The following is a 21481-nucleotide window of genomic DNA, read 5'->3' on the forward strand; positions in this document are numbered from 1 at the left end:
AGGAGGCTATGCATTACAGAGCTATGATTCCTAAACCCTTTCTCCGATTTGGATGTGAAAACTCTCATATTGCAGCTGGGAGTGTGCACTTTCAGCCCATATTATATATATATAATTGTATTTCTGAACATGTTTTTGTAAACAGCTAAAATAACAAAACTTGTGTCACTGTCCAAATATTTCTGGACCTAACTGTATTCTGCAGCACCTATCAATCAAATAACAGTGCATTTCACAAACTTTACATCCCTATATTTCAGAAAGTATACATCCGCTCTCACAACTAAAGATATGTACAGAATCAGCATAATAGTGCCAGTATAGCACTGGCTTTAGTTTATATAGAAAAATCCTGGTGTTTAGTCCACTTTAAATATGCTGCTGGAAAAAAAAAAATACACTAAAACCACATGTAAAAACGGCAAAATCAAAAACGCACCAAATACACATTGTGGGAACTTAACCAGGTGAGCGTTTTATATGTATGTGTGCTGTCCATGTTAGATACGGATAGCACACTTAACGCACACAGACCAATATTACTCAATATGGCTGTTTAGATGCAGCATATATCACATTAGAGTAGATCAAGTCATGGGTGTGGAAAACAAATCCCGTACGGATCATTCCTATAACATCCCATTTTTACAGATACATTTCTGCTATTAGCTTATGAAACTATACTTGATCATGTACATATTAAAATTATGCTCTATATATACTTGGATGACACACAAATGTAAAATACGGGTACATGGAGGTGAAAGGACAACAATAAGAATGAAAACTGTCCGAGATTTCTAGATGACAAATGGACAATTTCTTAGGTTTGTCTCATCATGGCCCCGTTACACGCAACGATATATCTAACGATATCTCGCCAGGGTCACGGATTCCATGACGCACATCCGGCATCCTTAGCGACGTCGTTGCGTGTGACACCAACGAACGGCCGTTAACAATCAAAAATGCTCACCTTATCGTTGATACGTCGTTCATTTTCTAAAAATCGTTGCTTGTTGCAGGACGGAGGTTGTTCGTCGTTCCTGCGGCAGCACACATCGCTACGTGTGACACCTCGGGAACGACGAACTAAAGCTTACCTGCGGCTGCCGGCAATGAGGAAGGAAGGAGGTGGGCGGGAAGTTCCGGCCGCTCATCTCCGCCCCTCTGCTTTTATTGGGGGGCCGCTTAGTGACGCCGCTGTGATGCCGCACGAACCGCCCCCTTAGAAAGGAAGCGGTTCGCCAGAAACAGCGACGTCGCTAGGCAGGTAAGTACGTGTGACAGCTCCTAACGATTTTGTGCGCCACGGGCAGCGATTTGCCCGTGACTCACAATCGACGGGGGCGGGTGCTTTCACCAGCGATATTGCTAGCGGATTTTGACACAGATCAGCATCCAAATCCACATTAAAAATTCTTCCAATATACGTATTCTCTGATGTGGATTTTAAAGTGGATTCTTTTCAAATGCCATGTAAAAAACTCAGTGCAAACCCGCCCTAAATTACTCAGACTGCATTTATGCCTCTTATCATATATTAGAAAAAAAATACTAGCCTCCTAAATCTGGAACATATGTAATAAGGCTATGGTTGTGGTTGTATACCCTCTTTTTAGCACAAACACGCAGCTCACATGTTCATAATACAGTATACATTTTTACAGCCACATTTGATAACTGTATTCAATTATTTAAGGATTTGGTGGGGGTCCAACCACTGGATCTAGCACCAATTGGCAGAATGTGGTGCCTTTATTCCCTTTGAAATGATACAGCAGGACGCATGCTCAACTGCTGCTCCATTCATTCCCTATGGGACTCCCAGAAAAAACTGAGCCCACCCGTATAGGGAATTAATGGAGCGGCTTTGAGGTATGTGAACGGCGGATCTATTCTGATAAAAAGTGCCCCATCAGGGATAAAAGTACCCAGTTCTGCAGATCAATGCAGACCCCAGTGGTTGGACCCCAACCGATCTACAAGCTATCAACTACCCTAAAGGCCCCGTCACACACAGAGATAAATCTTTGGCAGATCTGTGGTTGCAGTGAAATCATGGACATATTGTTCCATTTGTACACAGCCACAAACCTGCCACTGATTGTCCACAATTTCACTGCAACCACAGATCTGCCAAAGATTTATCTCTGTGTGTGACAGGGCCTTAAGATTAGGTGATAACCTACCATCACAAGACAACCCCTTTAAAGATCTGAATTATATTTTTCTGCAGTATAGAATAGTAATATGCACACAGTAACAGCAATTGTAAAATCATAATATTAGAATAATCTGCACAAAAGCATCCAGCCCTCAAAAGAAAAAAAAAAAAAATCACAGAAGTGTCCTATTTGTACACTCTGTTCAATAGTGTAGATAAGGTTGGCAACCCTGGTATAAACAATACCCTGCACTTAAGAACCAAGGCGCTTTATTCTTTACACGTGTATTATAAAACCACTCCCGCTGCTGATTATTAGCAATGTATTGTAAAGCCGTGTGCACTTTAAGGCATTTACAACAAGCGATACAAGTGATTGTTCACTCATGCGACCAATAATCCGAGAACTTAATGACAATCGCTCTACATAAATGACCAAAGTGGTAATTTACAAAAGATTAGTGTGTTTATTGTAGAGAAAATGAATGTACAGTATAAAAATAATTGCCGGCGCCTGTTAAATCCTACTATATAACGGCGGTCATCTTAAGTTTTCAGTGGTCTCACAAAAAAATCTGAATTCACTGAGCACAAAACGTGGTGTGTGGGTGTGTGAACAATGAGGATTAAGCATCGACCCCCAAAAAAAGACTATTTCTAAAGGCAATACTACACCAATGGCCGATATGTCAATGGGAAGAAAAGCTACATGCAAAAGGGTCTTATTATGGACCACCTTTTCAGGGTAACAACAAACTCAAAATATGGTAGACACTTAAGAAATGAAATTCCAGATATCTATATAAAAAACACCCCTCTAATGCAGAATGTAGTCACCAGAACTAAAAAAAGAGATCTCCAGTAGACTGTGGGATATAATTACCACTATAGTCATTATTAAACAAAGATGTCAGGGACCTCAGAAAGATCTATCCGGTTGCCTACCGAGCCTCTAATGCATTGTGACCTATTATATGGGTTACAGTATAGGGTGCTTTACACGCTGCGACATCGCTAGCAATCTCGTTAGCGATGTGACACGCCAGATCACAGATGCGATCTGCCGAGATCACACATGTGACCGGCGCTATAAAAATGACCTACGTGCGATCTCGGCAGATCGCATCTGCAATCTGGCGTGTCACATCGCTAACGAGATCGCTAGCGATGTCGCAGCGTGTAAAGCACCCTTATAAGTGCCTACTACATGAAGTATGATCCTCATAGGTCATAGGACAATATTCATCCCATGACAATGTCTTCCATCTCTATACCTGGGATTTTCGCTGTGGGAACTCTGCATGAGAGCACTCTGGACCAGTCCCGTCAAGCTGGCAATCTGTTTCTCCATTGCTTCCATCCGTTCCCTGCAAAACACAACACTAGGAATATTAATACACTGTGTGCAGAATTATTAGGCAAATGAGTATTTTGATCACATGATCATTTTTATACATGTTCTCCTACTCCAAGCTGTATAGGCTTGAGAGCAAACTACCAATTAAGTAAATCAGGTGATGTGCATCTCTGTAATGAGGAGGGGTGTGGTGTAATGACATCAACACCCTATATAAGGTGTGCTTAATTATTTGTCAACTCCCTTTCCTTTGGCAAAATGGGTCAGAAGAGAGATTTGACGGGCTCTGAAAAGTCTAAAATTGTGAGATGTCTTGCAGAGGGATGCAGCAGTCTTGAAATTGCCAAACTTTTGAAGCGTTATCACCGAACAATCAAGCGTTTCATGGCAAATAGCCAACAGGGTCGCAAGAAGCGTGTTGGGCAAAAAAGGCGCAAAATAACTGCCCATGAATTGAGGAAAATAAAACGTGAAGCTGCAAAGATGCCATTTGCCACCAGTTTGGCCATATTTCAGAGCTGCAACGTTACTAGAGTATCAAAAAGCCCAAGGTTTGTCATACTCAGGGATATGGCCAAGGTAAGGAAGGCTGAAAAACGACCACCTTTGAACAAGAAACATAAGAGAAAACGTCAAGACTGGGCCAAGAAATATCTTAAGACTGATTTTTCAAAGGTTTTATGGACTGATGAAATGAGAGTGACTCTTGGTGGGCTAGATGGATGGGCCAGAGGCTGGATCAGTAAAGGGCAGAGAGCTCCACTCCAACTCAGACGTCAGCAAGGTGGAGGTGGGGTACTGGTATGGGCTGGTATCATCAAAGATGAACTTGTGGGACCTTTTCGGGTTGAGGATGGAGTGAAGCTCAACTCCCAGACTTACTGCCAGTTTCTGGAAAACAACTTCTTCAAGCAGTGGTACAGGAAGAAGTCAGTATCGTTCAAGAAAAACATGATTTTCATGCAGGACAATGCTCCATCACATGGATCCAACTACTCCACAGCGTAGCTGGTCAGTAAAGGTCTAAAAGATGAACAAATAATGACATGGCCCCCTTGTTCACCTGATCTGAACCCCATAGAGAACCTGTGGTCCCTCATAAAATGTAAGATCTACAGGGAGGGAAAACAGTACACCTCTCGGAACAGTGTCTGGGAGGCTGTGGTGGCTGCTGCACGCAATGTTGATCGTAAACAGATCAAGCAACTGACAATCTATGGATGATAGGCTGTGGAGTGTCATCATAAAGAAAGGTGGCTATATTGGTCACTAATTTTTTTGGGGCTTTGTTTTTGCATGTCAGAAATGTTTATTTCTAAATTTTGTGCAGTTATACTGGTTTACCTGGTGAAAATAAACAAGTGAGATGGAAATATATTTGGTCTTTATTAAGTTGCCTAATAATTCTGCACAGTAATAATTACCTGCACAAACAGATATCCTCCTAAGATAGCCAAATCTAAAATAAAAAACACTCCAACTTCCAAAAATATTAAGTTTTCATATTTATGAGTTTTTTGGGTTGATTGTGAGCATAGTTGTTGATCAATAATAAAAAAAAATCCTCTAAAACACAACTTGCCTAATAATTCTGCACATAGTATATCCACTGGACACAACATCTAATTCAACACTTAAACTTGGATACAAAGGATATGTGCATACAACATATTTTAGACAGGCATCATTCAAAGAAGATGTTTCTCCTAAAACATCTTCTTTGATGCCCATTACATTATAGGTTTTGTTTTTTAATTTTATATAAAAGGTAGAGGCGGTTTCCAGTAACATGGACAGATCACTTATTTTAGCCACTTCATGGCTTTACAAGACTTAAGCGGGTAAAAGTGGCAAAAGACAGAAAATAAGAACAGCCATATCGCTTGTACATTGCTGTGCATCTGTTCATTCTTTTTAGTGTCTCTTTTAGCGCTTTTTCAGGCAGGATCTGCCTCATAAAGACATTCTGTTCACATACTCAAAGGTAATAAAGTCGCAAAGAATCCTCTCTACCGTGGCTGAAAACATCTACATCTCAAAATGAGATCTCTGCACGTATGACTCTCAGATCATTTTAATTTATCAAACGTCAGAGCAGTCACATTAATCAGGTTAATTAATAAATAATGCAGTTATGAATAAGAAAGCAGCGCTATAAGACTTCAGAAATGAACATCTCATTATTGGACGGCTATCTTAGCATAAGGCATGTTGATTTATTAATACCCTGAAATGTGTTAATTATCAGAATCCATCTTATTGCGTAGCACGCTGATTGCAGAGAACCCATATAAATATTGCTATATTATGCTTTTAAGGATTTTATTGACGTAGTAACTAAAGTAGCTCTATTATAATAATATTCACATTGGTGCTGACTGATCATCTACATGTTGGCCCTCTGATATATAGAGACCCAGGTACTGCCATCTCCTCTTTTGTGCCCTACACTGCCATGTCACTTTGGAAAGTCTATTCTAACCACGGTCTCTATGATAATGTTAACCCATCGTTTTCGGGAAATGAAATTAATACTGTCAGCTGGGCACTTATCCTTTTACTGGCCTTATAAGGAGCCTGTAACTTTGTACATACAGCCCAATCTATGGACAGCACATGGTATATACAGTATATATATATATATATATATATATATAATATTGTATATAAATTTGTTGGAGAAGATTCAGTATAACTTGTGTTGTATTCACTGAAATGCTTGGTGTTTGTCAATGGGCAATTCTACTAGTGATTGACAGCTATCTCTGCATGCACAGTCATACAGGGAAGACTGTCAATCACTGACTAGAACTGCCCACTGGACTCATATGCATGCAAATACCAGGTATTTCAGTTACTGAAACTTCTCCTATAGAAATGTATATGATCTGATCAGCTCTTCTTGCACTATAATATCTTGCCTGCATATCAGATACCATATTTAACATGATAGGTTACCTTTAACAATTTAGATCGCCTTGCTATCAATCATGCTTTTGATAGTACTCCGGTATATGATGTTTACTTGTGACATGCCTGAGATAGCTTTAGATGGGAATCTTGATGAAGAAGTGAAATAACTTGCCACTTGGATAATGAATGATCAATGCATAAAATTAACAGGTTATTGGTCTCACCTTGTCTCCACCTCTTTGGTGGGCACTGGAGAGCTAAAACCAGATAAAGGACGTTCACCTGGTCCAGGGAATATTTCATTGTTGCCCGAGGAAGAGCTGGGATTCCTCTGTTTACCCACAGGGCTGTCCATAAAAACAGAAGAAGAAGAATCCTTGCGGAATGTCTGGCGAACAGGGGAGGAACGGCTGGAAGGCCCTGAATAAGGACTATGGGGACCTTGACTCTGGTTAACTTCGACCATCCTTCCATCTGTCACTTTTTGTGGTGAGGACGGTGGAAGACGGAAACCCATTCCAGGACCATAGGTGTCTCCATATATCTGGGAATTAGGTTTGTACATTCCATCTTCTAGATCTGTCTGTAGAGCAGCTGCAGAATAAGTGCTCAGGGAACGTACTGATCCACGCTTATATAACCCCCCTGGGTAAGAGAAAGGATCCCCAAGTCCAGCTAGGGACTGAGTAGATGTAATGCTAAGTCTTCCTTCATGGACCATTCCATAAGGATCTGAATAGAGTCCTTCATTCTTCACTAGCACCACATTCTTATTGGTCAGATCTTCATCAGGCTTCACATCCCGTCTCTCCAAGATAGCACTAGGACTAGGAGAGACTCCTTGTGCTGGAGGAAGGCCAGACATTCTGTCCCCATGATGCACGGGACTTCCAGCATAAGAAGGTGGTCGTCCACCACTGTAAGACATGCGGGAGCGTGCTGGGGAAGAGGACTGAAGTACTGGAGGAGGAGACCCAGAGGCCAAGTGAGGAGCAGGAGACATACTATTGAGGCGTCGAGTTGGAGAAGAGTCTCTGGACCCATACATCATCTCACGCTGCAAAAGAAGAGTTCCAAAACAGTCAGGACAAACAAAATATTCTAAATACAAGGATTAAAAATCATGCAAATCATGAAGGATGAAAATCTACCAGTACAATATATTTTATATTCTACAGACAGACATGAACATTGTGACTCAAAGCTAATATGATGGTCAGTGAATACAGATATATACATATACAAGACATATGAAACAAGGCACACATCATTCATCCAACAGCCACAAATTGCCACCTTTCTATTAATTTTGCTATGTTTGTACACACATGCAGGGTCATATTGGGACAACAATGTTCTGGGGTCTTCACAATAAAACATCCACTATTTGTGTCCTCCATGAACTTCTTGTGGATTTTTGCTAAGTTACAATATGTTGCCAACTGTGATATTGTTTGCGCTTTATATGGTAATACTATAGTTAGGCATTGTATAATAATTATTATAATTGAACTGTTATATGCTGACTATATGGCACTACAATGCAGGCACTTTACACTAGAATTACGGTATATTTTGCTGTTATTTGGCACTTTATGACAGTCAGTGTTCCATTTAATTTTCTTCTTTATATTAGGAAAATAAACCTCTGCCAAATGCCTCTATACACTTTGATCTAACCCTGCACACCTGCCAAACATAGCTCAGAAACAATGCAAACAAACCAGACACCCAGCAGAAACAGACATACATGTATATACACACGAAACCACAGCACATACATTTTACAACTATACTTATTCCTCATCTGCATACACACAGAAATAGTGACTCCCAAGTACCTCTTTTACAATATACAAACTTGCTCACCAACATAATGTTGGCACAATATCTGCAAGCACAAATTACTGTAACATACAGTATTACCTAGTGTCCATTAGTGCATGAAGACATACAGTATAGCATATCTGTATCCCTAAGTGCACCCAGTTGTGTAGCGAGTGTGTTTGTGGAAGGGTGTAACTACTGCGGTCGCAGAGGTCGCCATTCCGACCGGGCCCAGGTGGTTAGGGGCCTGCGGCTGCCCGGCAGATCAGCAGCCAGCTTTCTGTGAGAGAGGAGCTGCGCTGTTCTGTCGCAGATTACGCGACCGCTATATGACCTGGTGACTCCGCTGACACCGAGCCCCCCTGCCCGCTGTCACCGGCGGCGGCAGCAGGCCCCCGTCCCTCGTCATCGCACACTGCAATGATATTGCATGGAGCAACCGGCGCCGCTGCATGCATCATCCGTCTCCCCCTGGGCCTGTGCGGTGACATCACTCCTGTGCGACTGCTGTGCTGAAAGCACAGAGTGCAGGACGGGAGGACGCCAACCGGAGCAGCAGGGGAATGAGGACAGCGGTGAGAACGAGCAGCGGTGAAACAAGGAGAGGTGAGGACAGAGGAGCGGCGTAAGGAGGAGAGAGGTGAGTACTTTTCTTTTTATAAATCAGTGAGTACACGGTGGCCAGAGACCTGGGGGGCTGCATGATACATGGAGGCCTGGGGGGGGGGCTGGCTGCATGATACATGGAGGCCTGGGGGGCTGGCTGCATGATACATGGAGGCCTGGGGGGGCTGGCTGCATGATACATGGAGGCCTGGGGGGCTGGCTGCATGATACATGGAGGCCTGGGGGGGCTGGCTGCATGATACATGGGGGCCTGGGGGGGCTGGCTGCATGATACATGGAGGCCAGGGGGGCTGGCTGCATGATACATGGAGGCCAGGGGGGGTTGGCTGCATAATACATGGAGGTCAGGGGGGGGCTGGCTGCATGATACATGGAGACCAGGTGGGGCTGGCTGCATGATACATGGAGGTCTATGGGGCTGTATTATACATGGAGGTCTATGGGGCTGCATAATTAACATGAAGGACACCTTATACATGGACGATAGGGGTGCATTATACATGCATGGAGGTCTAGGGGCTTCATTATACATGGAGGTCTATGGGGATGCATTATACAACATGAAGGACACCTTATACATGGACTACAGGGGTGCATTATACATGGAGAAGTATGGGGCTATATAATACAAAACGAAGGACACCTTATGTATGGAATATAGGGGTGCATTATACATGGAGACGTATGGGGCTGCATAATACAATATGAAGGTTTAAGGGGCTGAATTATAATACATATAAGACTATGGAGGCTACATTATAATATATGGCGGACTATGGAGGTTATCTTATACATGGACTATGAGCGTGCATTATAAAACATGGAGGACTATGTGGTGCAGTATAATATATGGAGAACTATGGGGTGAATTATAATATATGGAGAACTATGGGCGAATTATAATACATGGAGAACTATGGGAAATTCATTATAATAATTGGAGGGCTATGAGGGTTACTTTATACATGGAGGACTATGTGGTGCAGTAGTATAATATATGGAGGACTGTGGGAAATGCATTATAATACATGGAGGACTAAGGAGGTGCATTCTAATATACTCTTTATACTATATGGAAGGCTATGTGGGGGCCATTATAGTATTTGGAGAACTATATACGAGGGGGGAGAAAGATACAAGCATCAGATGGGAATGTTTTGTGCTGAGGGAAAGAGGCTCTTTCCCTCAGCACCCAGCTTTCCTATGCTCTGCTATACATCTTCTCTCAGCACCCAGCTTTCCCATGCTCTGATATGGGAAAGCTGGGTGTTGAGGGAAAGATGTATAGCAGAGAATGGGAAAGCTGGGTGCCAAGGACAAGATCGATATCAGAACATAGGAAAGCAGGGTGCTTATAGAGGGATTTCAGATCATGGGAAACCTGGGTGCTGTGGGTAAGAGCCAAGTGTCAGCATCATTATCCCATACCCCAAGTGTCAGTGTACATGGAGGGGGGGGGCCCAGGTCCAAACTTTGCACCAGGGCCCATCAAACTCTAGTTACGCCTGTGTATGTTTGTGTGTGTGTGTGTGTGTGTGTGTGTGTGTGTGTGTGTAGGGAGGGACAAGGGCAGAGGGTCTGGGTGCAACGTTCTTGGGGATGCAAAATTAAAAAAAGAAATAAATAAAAGTAGCAGTGGTGTCATTAGCGCTACAGATAGAAAGCAAAGCACATGCCCAGACTCCTTGCCATCAATATTGCCCCTGCCCGGGATCTCTGGGTGAGGACTGCTGTGAATTTTATTATCAACATAATGCAGGTATTGTTGAATCCTGTGGTAGAGCCATAGATTCCCTTGTCCCAAAAACCTTCACCCTGTTGCCTTTGGGGCTGATGTAGACCAATAGCTTAGAAGACATCAGCATCCCAGTGAAGGTCAGACAAGGACATCACTGCATTGTACGGCCTATGCAGGCCCATTCTGTGTGCAGAGAAGAGGAGGACTCGGTAACTTAAGATTATAAAATGACACAGAAGTAATAATATTTATTCACTTATATAGCTCCATTAATTCCATAGCGCTTTCCATACATCAGCAACACTGTCCTCATTGGGGTTCACAATCTAAATTCCCTATTAGTATGGCTTTGGAGTGTGGGAGGAAACCGGAGAACTTGGATGAAACCCAACCAAACATGGGGAGAACATTCAAATTCCTTGCAGGTAGTAACTTTATTCATTTTAAAGGGGCACTCAACGGGTATCATTACTTATTAAGCTGAGATTAAGAGGGCATTAATTGTTTTATGAGCACACTCCCAGACTGCAGTATTGAGATAGGGGGCATAGTAATGTATACTCCTCCTCTTGTCTTTTTTCCACCTTAAACAAAAAATTCTGGATTATACTATATTTTTCCCCATTTATTTATGCTGTGACGTCACTCGAGCCCCGAGTCTAAACAGTGCCGGTTTCGGTCTCCCCACCTTTGGACTAAACAAGCAATCAACAAGAAATGAGCTGCTGAAACGGTGCCAGTACAGGAGGAGAGTATAGGTTTTTTTATTTTACCTGGGGGAAACCCCTTTAAATGCCACAGTGTGAATGTCCATCTACACATTGCACTTATCACAACAGGTGAGGTGTCATTACCAAGGCTGCTTTAGTCCTCTCCTGAATTATGTAACTACTAGGGATGATCGAATATCACAAATATTCGGCAATATTCGTCTTCGCGAATATCCGACAAATAGATCGTCGCTATGCGAATATTCGAAGCGCAATGTAAGTCTATGGAAAGCCCGAATAGTTGCTATTCGGCAATTACTCGGGTTTCCCACAGACTTACATTGCGCATCGAATATTCGCAAATAGTCGAATAGCGGCGACCTATTCGGCGAATATGGGAGTAGACGAATATTTGAGGTATTCGATCATCCCTAGTAACTACTTATTTTTCTTGCCGGCACACACCACCGACCGATACTTACTATCTTTCTTAGGCCTAAGCCACACGGCGAGAAAATCGGTGCGAGTGGAGTGCGATAAAACATCGCATTCCCCTTGGACCAATTCTAGCCTGTGTGTCAGCGCACATGAGCGATTACTTTCTCAGTCCTAATCGGACCGAGAAAACAATTGCAGCATGCTGCGATTGTAAGGCGAGACTTTTTTCTCTCGCACTCATTCAAGTGAATGGGGTGAGTGAAAAATCGCACTGCACTCGCGGTACACTGGTGTACCGCGCATGCAGAGCGAGAATCGCATTAGCCGGCTACGGATGAAAGAGGGAGAGAAATCCCTCCCACCCCTCCTCCGTGCCGGCCCGCCCCTCCTCAGTGCCGGCCCGCCCTACGCAGCTGAGGTGCCCTTGCAGGGTCGGACCTCAGACGCAGGCACACTTGCATAACACTCGGCTCCTGCTGTGCTGCCAGCGTGAGCCGAGTCTCATGCGAGCATCGCAGTAGTGCTCCGTGTGGCCCCAGCCTTATTGTAAGCCTATGAAGGCCTGATTTTGAGTCTCCAATATGTACATGTACATTGAGAGAGTGACTTCCAGCCCACACAGAAACACTGTGTGAGCCAGCTGACCACAAATGCAGGAGAGGACCAGAGCAGCGCTGAAAACGGCAGGAGGCAGCAACTGGTAAGTATCTTAATGCACACAGTGCATATACATTACTCATAACTAACGGATAGGGAAAAAAAATGCTGGAGTTGTAAAATTATATATGACTGCGCACAATAACCTCTTATGTACGTATATAGAGCAGGTTTTATTAGACGCCAGGCTAGGAAGATGAAGAATCCTCAATAAGGCGCGCTCTGTAAATCATGTCTAACTCTATTTCCATAAATCACTTGGTATACAGCCTGCTGCTCTGTTACTCGCACCACATATTAATTAATTAAAATCAGAAGCACATTACCTGCTACCTATCTGTCTCCCATACCCCTGACAGTAATGAAATGCACATTAGGCAGGAGAAGGGAAATCCCTGTGATGTGAAGAAGCTGCAGACATTTGTATGCAGGATCACACCTACAGTTTCCACTGATAGGAATAGGAACATAGGGAAGAGAGCGAGAGGAGCACTCTCCAAGATGACTCATTAGCACAGACAAGCGTTTCAGGAAAGTGACTGCTAATGTATGCAGAGTGAGACTCCTATTACTTGCTTGCTGTATACACAATGCCATATACTGGATGCTGAAATTACTCTGGATAGCAAAAGGCAGACTTACTTAATGCAAGTATACCACAAAGCTTGAACGTTACATTACCCGCCATAACTGCTTTGTATTCCATGGCTGACCCAACAAGAATAAACATGAGGTAGTGCATATGGAATCATTTCTTATAATAAAGGGACAAATCCGATAAACAGTGTTCATGTCTTTGGTAACATTGCAAATGTTTCTGAACCAATGGAAATCTGGGGAATCAGGTGGAAAATGTATGGATGAAGCAGATTGCCGATATTGTTACTTGTGTAATAAAGCCTCCAATATAAAATAATGCAAGAGTTCTATTGATACATTTTGGTCCCTAAAACAAGGAAGCCATGATGTTCTTATGATCACCATGCCCTTTTAGCTATAGGTTAGATAAGCCAAGTGTATTCACAATACCAGGTCAGCCAAAAAGTGAGAGAAATGAATGGCACTAGCTAGATTGCTGTCGCCCCAATTACTTTAGCAATTGGTAAAGGGTTTCAGCTATCGGCCTTAAGGACCCGTCACACGCAGCGATATTGCTAGTGATATCGCTAGCGAGCGTACCCGCCCCCGTCGGTTGTGCGTCACGGGCAAATTGCTGCTCGTGGCGCACAATATCGTTCGGAGTCGTCACACATACTTACCTGCCTAGCGATGTCTCTGTTGCTGGCAAACCGCCTCCTTTCTAAGGGGGCGATTCGTGCGGTGTCACAGCGGCGTCACTAAGCGGCCACCCAATAGAAGCGGAGGGGCGGAGATGAGCGGGCCGAACATCCCGCCCACCTCCTTCCTTCCTCATTGCCGGCGGCTGCAGGTAAGCTGTAGTTCGTCATTCCTGAGGTGTCACACGTAGCGATGTGTGCTGCCTCGGGAACGACGAACAACCTGCGACCTCAACAATCAACGATTTTATGAAAATGAACGTGTCAACGATGGATGATTTGGTGAGTATTTTCCATCGTTAACTATCGCTCGTTGGTGTCACACGCAACGACGTCGCTAACGATGCCGGATGTGCATCACAGAATCTGTGACCCCGGCGATATATCGTTAGATACGATGTTGCGTGTGACGGGGCCTTTACTGCAGCCAGATCATATTGACATTGACTATGGATATTCTGAAGTGTGGGAAAACCTCTGTTTAATGACAGTTCTTTAATATAGTCTGTAATACAGAGACAAGTAACAGCCATTTATAGTATAGTGACAAACAACAAACCTCATATAACAGTATGCGCATCATCTTTAATCCCACACATAAAAGCAATCTAGTTGCACAGACAAACAACATTCATGCACATGCACGGCTCCCATTCCACACAAGGACACACATGCTTCTGGGCTGGGAGCAATCGCTGCCACCTACTTCCAGCCCCCAGCCCAGACCCAGCCAAAGCCGGTGACAGCAGTCTGACCAGCGGTCTTTTCCGCTTACTCTCACGTCCCCGTTGGTGATGTGAGGAGCAGGAAACGAGGAATAAATGGGCTCCTTCCGGTAGATCTTTATAATACTTCTGTCCTGAATGTCTCTGAATAAAGAAAAAAAAAACAGATAAGACATTAGTTAATAAAATCAAAGTGATCACCCATGAGATGAGACTCCATGATTCTGTCATTATGAATGTATATACATACCCTGTTTCCCCGAAAATAAGACATCACTTGAAAATAAGACCTAGTAGAGGTTTTGCTAAATTGATAAATATAAGGCCTCCCCCGAAAGTAAGACCTAGTAAAGTTTTTGTTTGGAAGCATTCCCGCCGAACAGAACACCGGTGAATGTTGTACATGGAAATAATGGTAGTAACAAGAAATTCTTGATAGGATTCACAGTTTGTTTATGCTAGTTTGTGATGATCACTACTGTACATTATATAATAAATGTTCATTTTTTTTTTGTTCAACAATAAATGTGACTTCTTTTTCATGGAAAAATAAGACATCCCCTGAAAATAAGACCTAGCGCATCTTTGGGAGCAACAATTAATATAAGAACCTGTCTTATTTTCCGGAAAACAGGGTATGTAGTTACAGTCTGTGAATTCACGAATGAGTTGGTCAATGGCACATTCATCTTGCTGTCATTCAGTCTTCGCAGTAGGATTTGTACCTGATGAAGTCCCTAATCCACTTGTAATCAGATATATGTACTAAAGGTTCTGTTCATTTCAGTTAGGATCCAATCTATATATCCCTGACCCAATAGCATCTAGCTCTATACTGAATCTGTTCCGCCATCTATTTACCTACCTAAACTGGACATTTCCATTTCTGTGTGTGGAATAATCAGAACTCTTAGGCAGAATGTCCACTGTCTTAGACCCGCAACACACCGTTTTTTTGTACGTGTGCGGTACGTATTTGCACGTACCGGAGACACGTACACACGGAGACCCATGTTATTCAATGGTAGATGGCACACACACGTAAAATCACACGGAACGGGTGTCCGTGTGGTAAGTACGTGTGTGCGCTTTTCTACACGGACGACATGTCCGTTTTTGGCCGGCAGCACGCAGGCACGGACCCACTTTAGTCTATGGGTCCGTGCCTGCACGGACCGCACACGGAGTATGTCCGTGTTCAGCACGTATCGTCCGTGTCCGTTTTTAATCACGAAATCTGAGACACTTGTTACCAATCTATCAGGTCAATTGATGGCAAACAAAAACACCAGGATCTCATGATGAATGATTAACAACGTTAATTGGGTAAGAATGCGGGCCTTTATAAACGGACAGCACACGTACGTATTTTATGTCAATACGGACATTCCACATGCACACACGGCTCGCATACGCCATCACACGGATGCCATACGTACCGGAGAAACGCCACTAAAAAACGGAACACGTACCCGAAAAACGGACCGTGAGACACGTAAGATTTTTTTGCGGAAGTGTGTTTTAGGCCTTAGGGTTAAGTTTGACTCAGATTTGTTCATTACCACCTATATTTAATCTGTTGCCCATGCATGCCATCGGCATTTCAGTAAAACATCTACAGAATCTGCTCTTTCCTTCCTGTGAAAACAGAAGTGTTGCTGTTGCTCTAATTTATTCTAGCAGTCTTCAATTCTCCAAATTCTTTCCTCTCCATTCTGGATGCAACCAGGCTTATATTCCTGTCCAGCCTCTACACAGGTGCCTTTATCCTGTGCCAGTCATTACAAGGGTTGCTCAATTACTGCCAATGATCTAAAGGGTGTTTTACACGCTACGACATCGCTAGCTATAGCTAGCAATGTTGTGTGCGATAGCTGCCGTAGCGAACATTATCACTACGGTAGCCTCACACGCACATACCTTGTCAGCGACGTCGCTGTGGCCGCCGAACAATCCCTCCTTCAAGGGGGAGGTGCGTTCGGTGTCATAGCGATGTCACTGAGGCGTCACTAAGCGGCCGGCCAATAGAAGCGGGGGGGCGGAGATGAGCGGGGCGAACATCCCGCCCACCTTCTTTCTTCCTCATTGCCGGCAGGACGGAGGTAAGGAGATGTTCGTTGTTCCTACGGTGTCACACATAGCGATGTGTGATGCCGCAGGAACGAGGAACAACATCGCTACTTACCTGACAACGATTTTTTGTAATTAAATGACCTCTCCAAAACAAACGATTTTTGTCTTTTTTGCGATCGTTTTAGGTCGCTCCAGCCTGTCACACGTTGTGACGTCGCTAATGACGCTGGATGTGCGTCACAAACACCATGACCCCAACGATATATCGTTAGCGATGTCGCAGCGTGTAAAGCCCCCTTAAGGCTCTCTTCCTTTATAATCTAAACTTCCCACTCCCGTTTCCAAGAATTTCCTCGTGCTCCACCAGTTCTCCTGAATGTGATATCTCGGACAACCAGATTAATTCCCAACATCCATAGTTTTGTGTCCCCAAACACTTTTTTAAGCAGCGCTTTTACATTACTTAATCTTAATTTCCTCTTTCTCTCTTTCAAACCTTAATTTCATAGTATACCCTACATTCCACGCTCCCAAATGCTCACCCAATATTATGTGTACGTCCCTATTTGTTTTTATTAAAAATGGCTGTACCATGTATAAAACCAATATCTTGTGTTACCCCTACTTCCTCAGCTCCTGGGATCAGGGCCCTTACTCCTCATGTTTAAAATGTTGAATAGCTTATTACTAAGTATTGTCTGGTATAGACTGTATACCCTCTGATTGCATACTGCTGCGGAATATATCAGTGGTATAAAAATAAAATTGATCATGCAGCTATTAAAGTTTTTTGTTGTTTTTTTTTTTGCTTTGGACAATGATTTATCTGGGTTTACAGACCATAAGCTCAGTGTTCCAGATGTCAGATATGTCTTCAGCTATGAGAGGAACCTGGGCAGCAAGTATTCAATATCCCTATAATATCACCACAGAGGACATAAAATAAGACACTGTTCTCACTGAAAGCAACGGGGGCTGCAATACAAAAGATAACATATACGGCAAATCCGCAAGGAGCTTTACTGCATATTTGTTGATGTGTTGATGTGTCAATGTGCCCTTCATGGGGTTTGTCGCATAAACAACATATCGTATTTTTCGGACCATAAGACGCACTTTTTTCCCCCCAAATGTTGGGGGAAAGTGGGGGGTGCGTCTTATGGTCTGACTATAAGGTTGCGGGTGCGGGGAATGAGGGTGCCGCGGTGGAGCGGGTCATCGGCGGCACCAGCAGGCTGTAGCAGCCTGCCGTGACCACGTGGGCCCGCTCATTACATATGCACGCCCATCCTCGCGCCCATCATCTCTCAGCGAAACCGGCGCTGACAGGTGGGCGGGGGGGGGGGTGCGTGCATAATTAGCAGCCGGCCGTGATCACCCCTGGCAACTACAGCCTGGAGTGATCATGTGCGGCTGTATTCACTGCCCCCCGTGCATCATTATCAGCGCGGGGTGCAGTGAATCAGTGTACTCACCCGTCACCGTGTGTGGAGCCGCCCCCCTGCAGCATCGCGTCTTCCTGTTTGTGCCGGCGGTCAGCTGATCTGGACACTAGCGGCACGCACCGCGATGATGTCATCGCTGTGCGCGCCGCTAGTATCCACCAGAATCGATCAGCTTACCGCCGGCACAGACAGGAAGACGCGATGCTGCAGACACCGGTGACGGCTCCACACAGCGGCGCTGCAGCTGAGACAGAGATCGGTGCTTCAGGGAGTGAGGAAGGGTAAGTATAAACGTTTATTTTTTTTTTCCTGTGCCACAGGATACACGCCATTTACCAGGATGGGGGCATTTCATGAGCAGGATGGATGGGAGCATTTCATGAGCAGGATGGATGGGGGCATTTCATGAGCAGGCTGGATGGGGGCATTTCATGAGCAGGATGGATGGGGGTATATTATGAGCAGGATGGATGGGGGCATATCATGAGCAGGATGGATGGGGGCATATCATGAGCAGGATGGATGGGAGCATATCATGAGCAGGATGGATGGGAGCATATCATGAGCAGGATGGATGAGGGCATATCATGAGCAGGATGGATGGGGGCATATCATGAGCAGGATGGATGGGGGCATATCATGAGCAGGATGGATGGGGGCATATCATGAGCAGGATGGATGGGAGCATATCATGAGCAGGATGGATGGGAGCATATCATGAGCAGGATGGATGGGGGTATATCATGAGCAGGATGGATGGGGGTATATCATGAGCAGGATGGATGGAAGGTATATTAATAGCAGGATGGATGGGGGGTATATTATTAGCAGGATGGGGGGTATATGAGCAGGATCATATACAAGGCAGGAGGATCCTTATCAGAATGGGGTACCTTAGTAGAGAATTTGGGGACATTACCCCCATAACAGTGTCAGCAGCAGATCCTCGCCCCATAACAGTGTGTCATGACCATATTTTTTGGTTAAAATTTTATTTTCCTATTTTCCTCCTCTAAAACCAGGGTGCGTCTTATGGTCAGGTGCGTCTTATAGTCCGAAAAATACGGTATGTAATGTAAGCTCAGAAGTTATAGACAGGAGTAGTGACCACATGTCCTCTTCAGAGCATTCACAGTGGAGACATTGGGTTCACTGGGATTAGAGAGTATCTGAGCATCTGATGCCACCAGACTCATATCATCCATCCTATGGATGGGTGGGTTATAAGTGTTGCTTATTCAGGGGAGGACATATCATTGGTGTTACCTGTGCAGCTACACAGTGGCACAAAAGGTAAAGAGCCTACTTCGACCTCCAAAGACCTCCAAAGAATGTGGAATTGTGCATTATGATGAGCTATTGCACCGCAAAGAGTCCTTATACCATTCTTGGAACCTGACAGCATGGTGACAAAAAATCCAGAGTGCTCTGTTTTACTCTGGAAAATTGCAGCATTTCCAAGAAAAGACAGAATGAGTAAAAATAGCCAATTGGTGGTTCCATTGAAGCTTCTCCCTTCCTGGGTCAATTAACAGGTTTATTCCAAAATGCAAATAGGGAAAGATATGTCAATCAAGCCAACCTCAGCTTGGTGAAGCCAGAGGGAGCTGACCTATGGATACTACATTTTCCTTACACCTGTCTCTTTTTTAAAGGGGAATTCCCATCATGTGTAGGATATGTCATAACTGTATTGCAGATGCACGAATGGTACCGACATCTGTATTGAGAACAGGGCCCCATTATACGCTCCTGCCAGTGGAGAGGTGGTTGGAAATCCAATACAAATGAAAAGGAATTCTAACCACTTCTCCACCGGCAATGACATGTATCAGGACCCCATTCTTCAGATAGAGGCAGGTCCAATTAGTGGGATCTGTATCTCCTTTAAATTAGCTGCATACCCTGTGAATATGTCATAAATATATGAGATGGGACTATCCCTTTAAGCTATGTTTTATATTTAATGCTGTGGTGATTTAGAGAAAAGCCTAGCTAGATTTAATGAGGGAGCCTGTCTGGACATCATGTTTAATGTTGTCCATGACTCAGGTAGCATGAAACTGCCAGCCATTTCCCATTAAAATATATTCTGCTCTCATGGAAGATACAAGCATGTATTAACTAAACTTCTACTTTCCAGTGGACATCGCACTTTTGCATCAATCAGTTCTGCGATGGCCTCTTACGAAACAGTCACTTCTTGGTCTATAGTCACACCTGATCCATACCTGACATCTTCTAATTCATAGAAGACGTTCCGGGACTCGTCTTTGATTAGTATAGCCGTGTTATGTGATTTCAGCATTCCCATGGTGAGCTTCTGCTGGAACATGTGCACTATAAGAGCATGTAATGTGTCCATGCTGGTGATCTCATGAGTAATGTGCACCCGTCTTGTTTCATCACCGTACTGCAGGAACAAGACACCTGGAAGAAAAGTGACATTCCCCCCATTAAATGTACAAAGAGGTAGGTTTGCACACAATCTCCTACAGTAACAATATAAAGAACACATGTATAATTTACAGACCTGGTGAGCGTAGTTTGGTTTGGCTGGTGGATCGAGATAGTGGCAGGCTTTGCCTAAAACGGTTCATCCTGTTAAAACCAAGCGGCAACTCTGCTTCAGACATGGTCTCCAGCGATTCAGCCGAAGCAAAGGACAATTTGGCTGCTTGATCTGCAAGGCCGGGCTGGGAGCTTTGGGAGTGACGCGAGCTCCTAGTCTGAAAACCAAAGAGGTATGGAAATTACTGAAGAACCTATGACAATTTACACATTTCCTACATAAACAACTACATTATTCACAAATAGTTAGGTATATTGGTTTGTGGGTGAAGTTTCAAGATGATCCTAAAATGCCCTGTAACCTTTTCAGATGAATTTCTGTGAACTTACCTAAACTTTTGAATGCACATATCCAACTGTTGAATGTTTAGTACTTTTTGCACAACTTGTTCTCCAATAAGGAGCTTAATGGCAAAATTCACAACAGGTGTTTGATCCATGAATCGCCTAATAAATTTCAGGGTTCAATTAAAATTGGTATTTAAACAACCCTCCTCATGCTGTTCACATTTTGACATCATGAATGAGACCACGATGATACCTAACAATTGATCAACAGTAGCTCACCATAGCGAGGCTTGAAGCAGAATGTTCTCAGAGGGACATGGCCACTGAGCTTAAAGTGTCACAGTGTGTCATCAACAGGTTACAACAGAGATACAAAGAGACTGGAAGAGTCCCAGAAAGGCATAAAAGTTGATATTCTCTCTCCACATTCCACACTGATGACTGCTTCATTGTGAACAATGCCCTTAAGATCTGAATGATAAATGCCACAGGCGTGACACACAAGCCTTAAGCCCACTTTACACGTTGCAATTAGTTGTACAATCGCATTTGCGATGTGACACGCCCAGGTTGCATACGGGATCTATGAGATTTCACGTTGGTCGTTCATTTGCTGTCACACGAGCGTTAGTAGTCTATGTTAAATTGGTCAATTGTGTGTGCGATCC

The 21481-nt window shown here is 43.8% G+C and overlaps 1 protein-coding gene across 17 annotated transcripts in view; it reads right to left on the reverse strand.

Annotated features, from left to right (window-relative positions):
• The window catches only part of SRCIN1 (SRC kinase signaling inhibitor 1), a 728586-nt gene that overhangs the window by 108788 nt on the left and 598317 nt on the right, over nt 1–21481 (reverse strand). For 13 of the 17 annotated variants that reach the window (XR_012754280.1, XR_012754279.1, XM_075350093.1 and 10 more), the window contains 5 exons: nt 20488–20683; nt 20186–20384; nt 14418–14580; nt 6662–7494; nt 3442–3534 (listed from right to left, as the gene is read on the reverse strand). Coding sequence is in view for 15 of the 17 variants with exons in the window: in XM_075350093.1 (XP_075206208.1) it covers nt 3442–3534; nt 6662–7494; nt 14418–14580; nt 20186–20384; nt 20488–20683 (1484 nt within the window). In the remaining 2 variants the exon portion in view is untranslated. The remainder of the gene's footprint in view (nt 1–3441; nt 3535–6661; nt 7495–14417; nt 14581–20185; nt 20385–20487; nt 20684–21481) is intronic. The other 4 variants (XM_075350088.1, XM_075350094.1, XM_075350100.1 and 1 more) reach the window with 1 other exon arrangement.

This window comes from Anomaloglossus baeobatrachus, chromosome 5, assembly GCF_048569485.1.
Source record: "Anomaloglossus baeobatrachus isolate aAnoBae1 chromosome 5, aAnoBae1.hap1, whole genome shotgun sequence".
NCBI classification, from domain to species: domain Eukaryota; kingdom Metazoa; phylum Chordata; class Amphibia; order Anura; family Aromobatidae; genus Anomaloglossus; species Anomaloglossus baeobatrachus.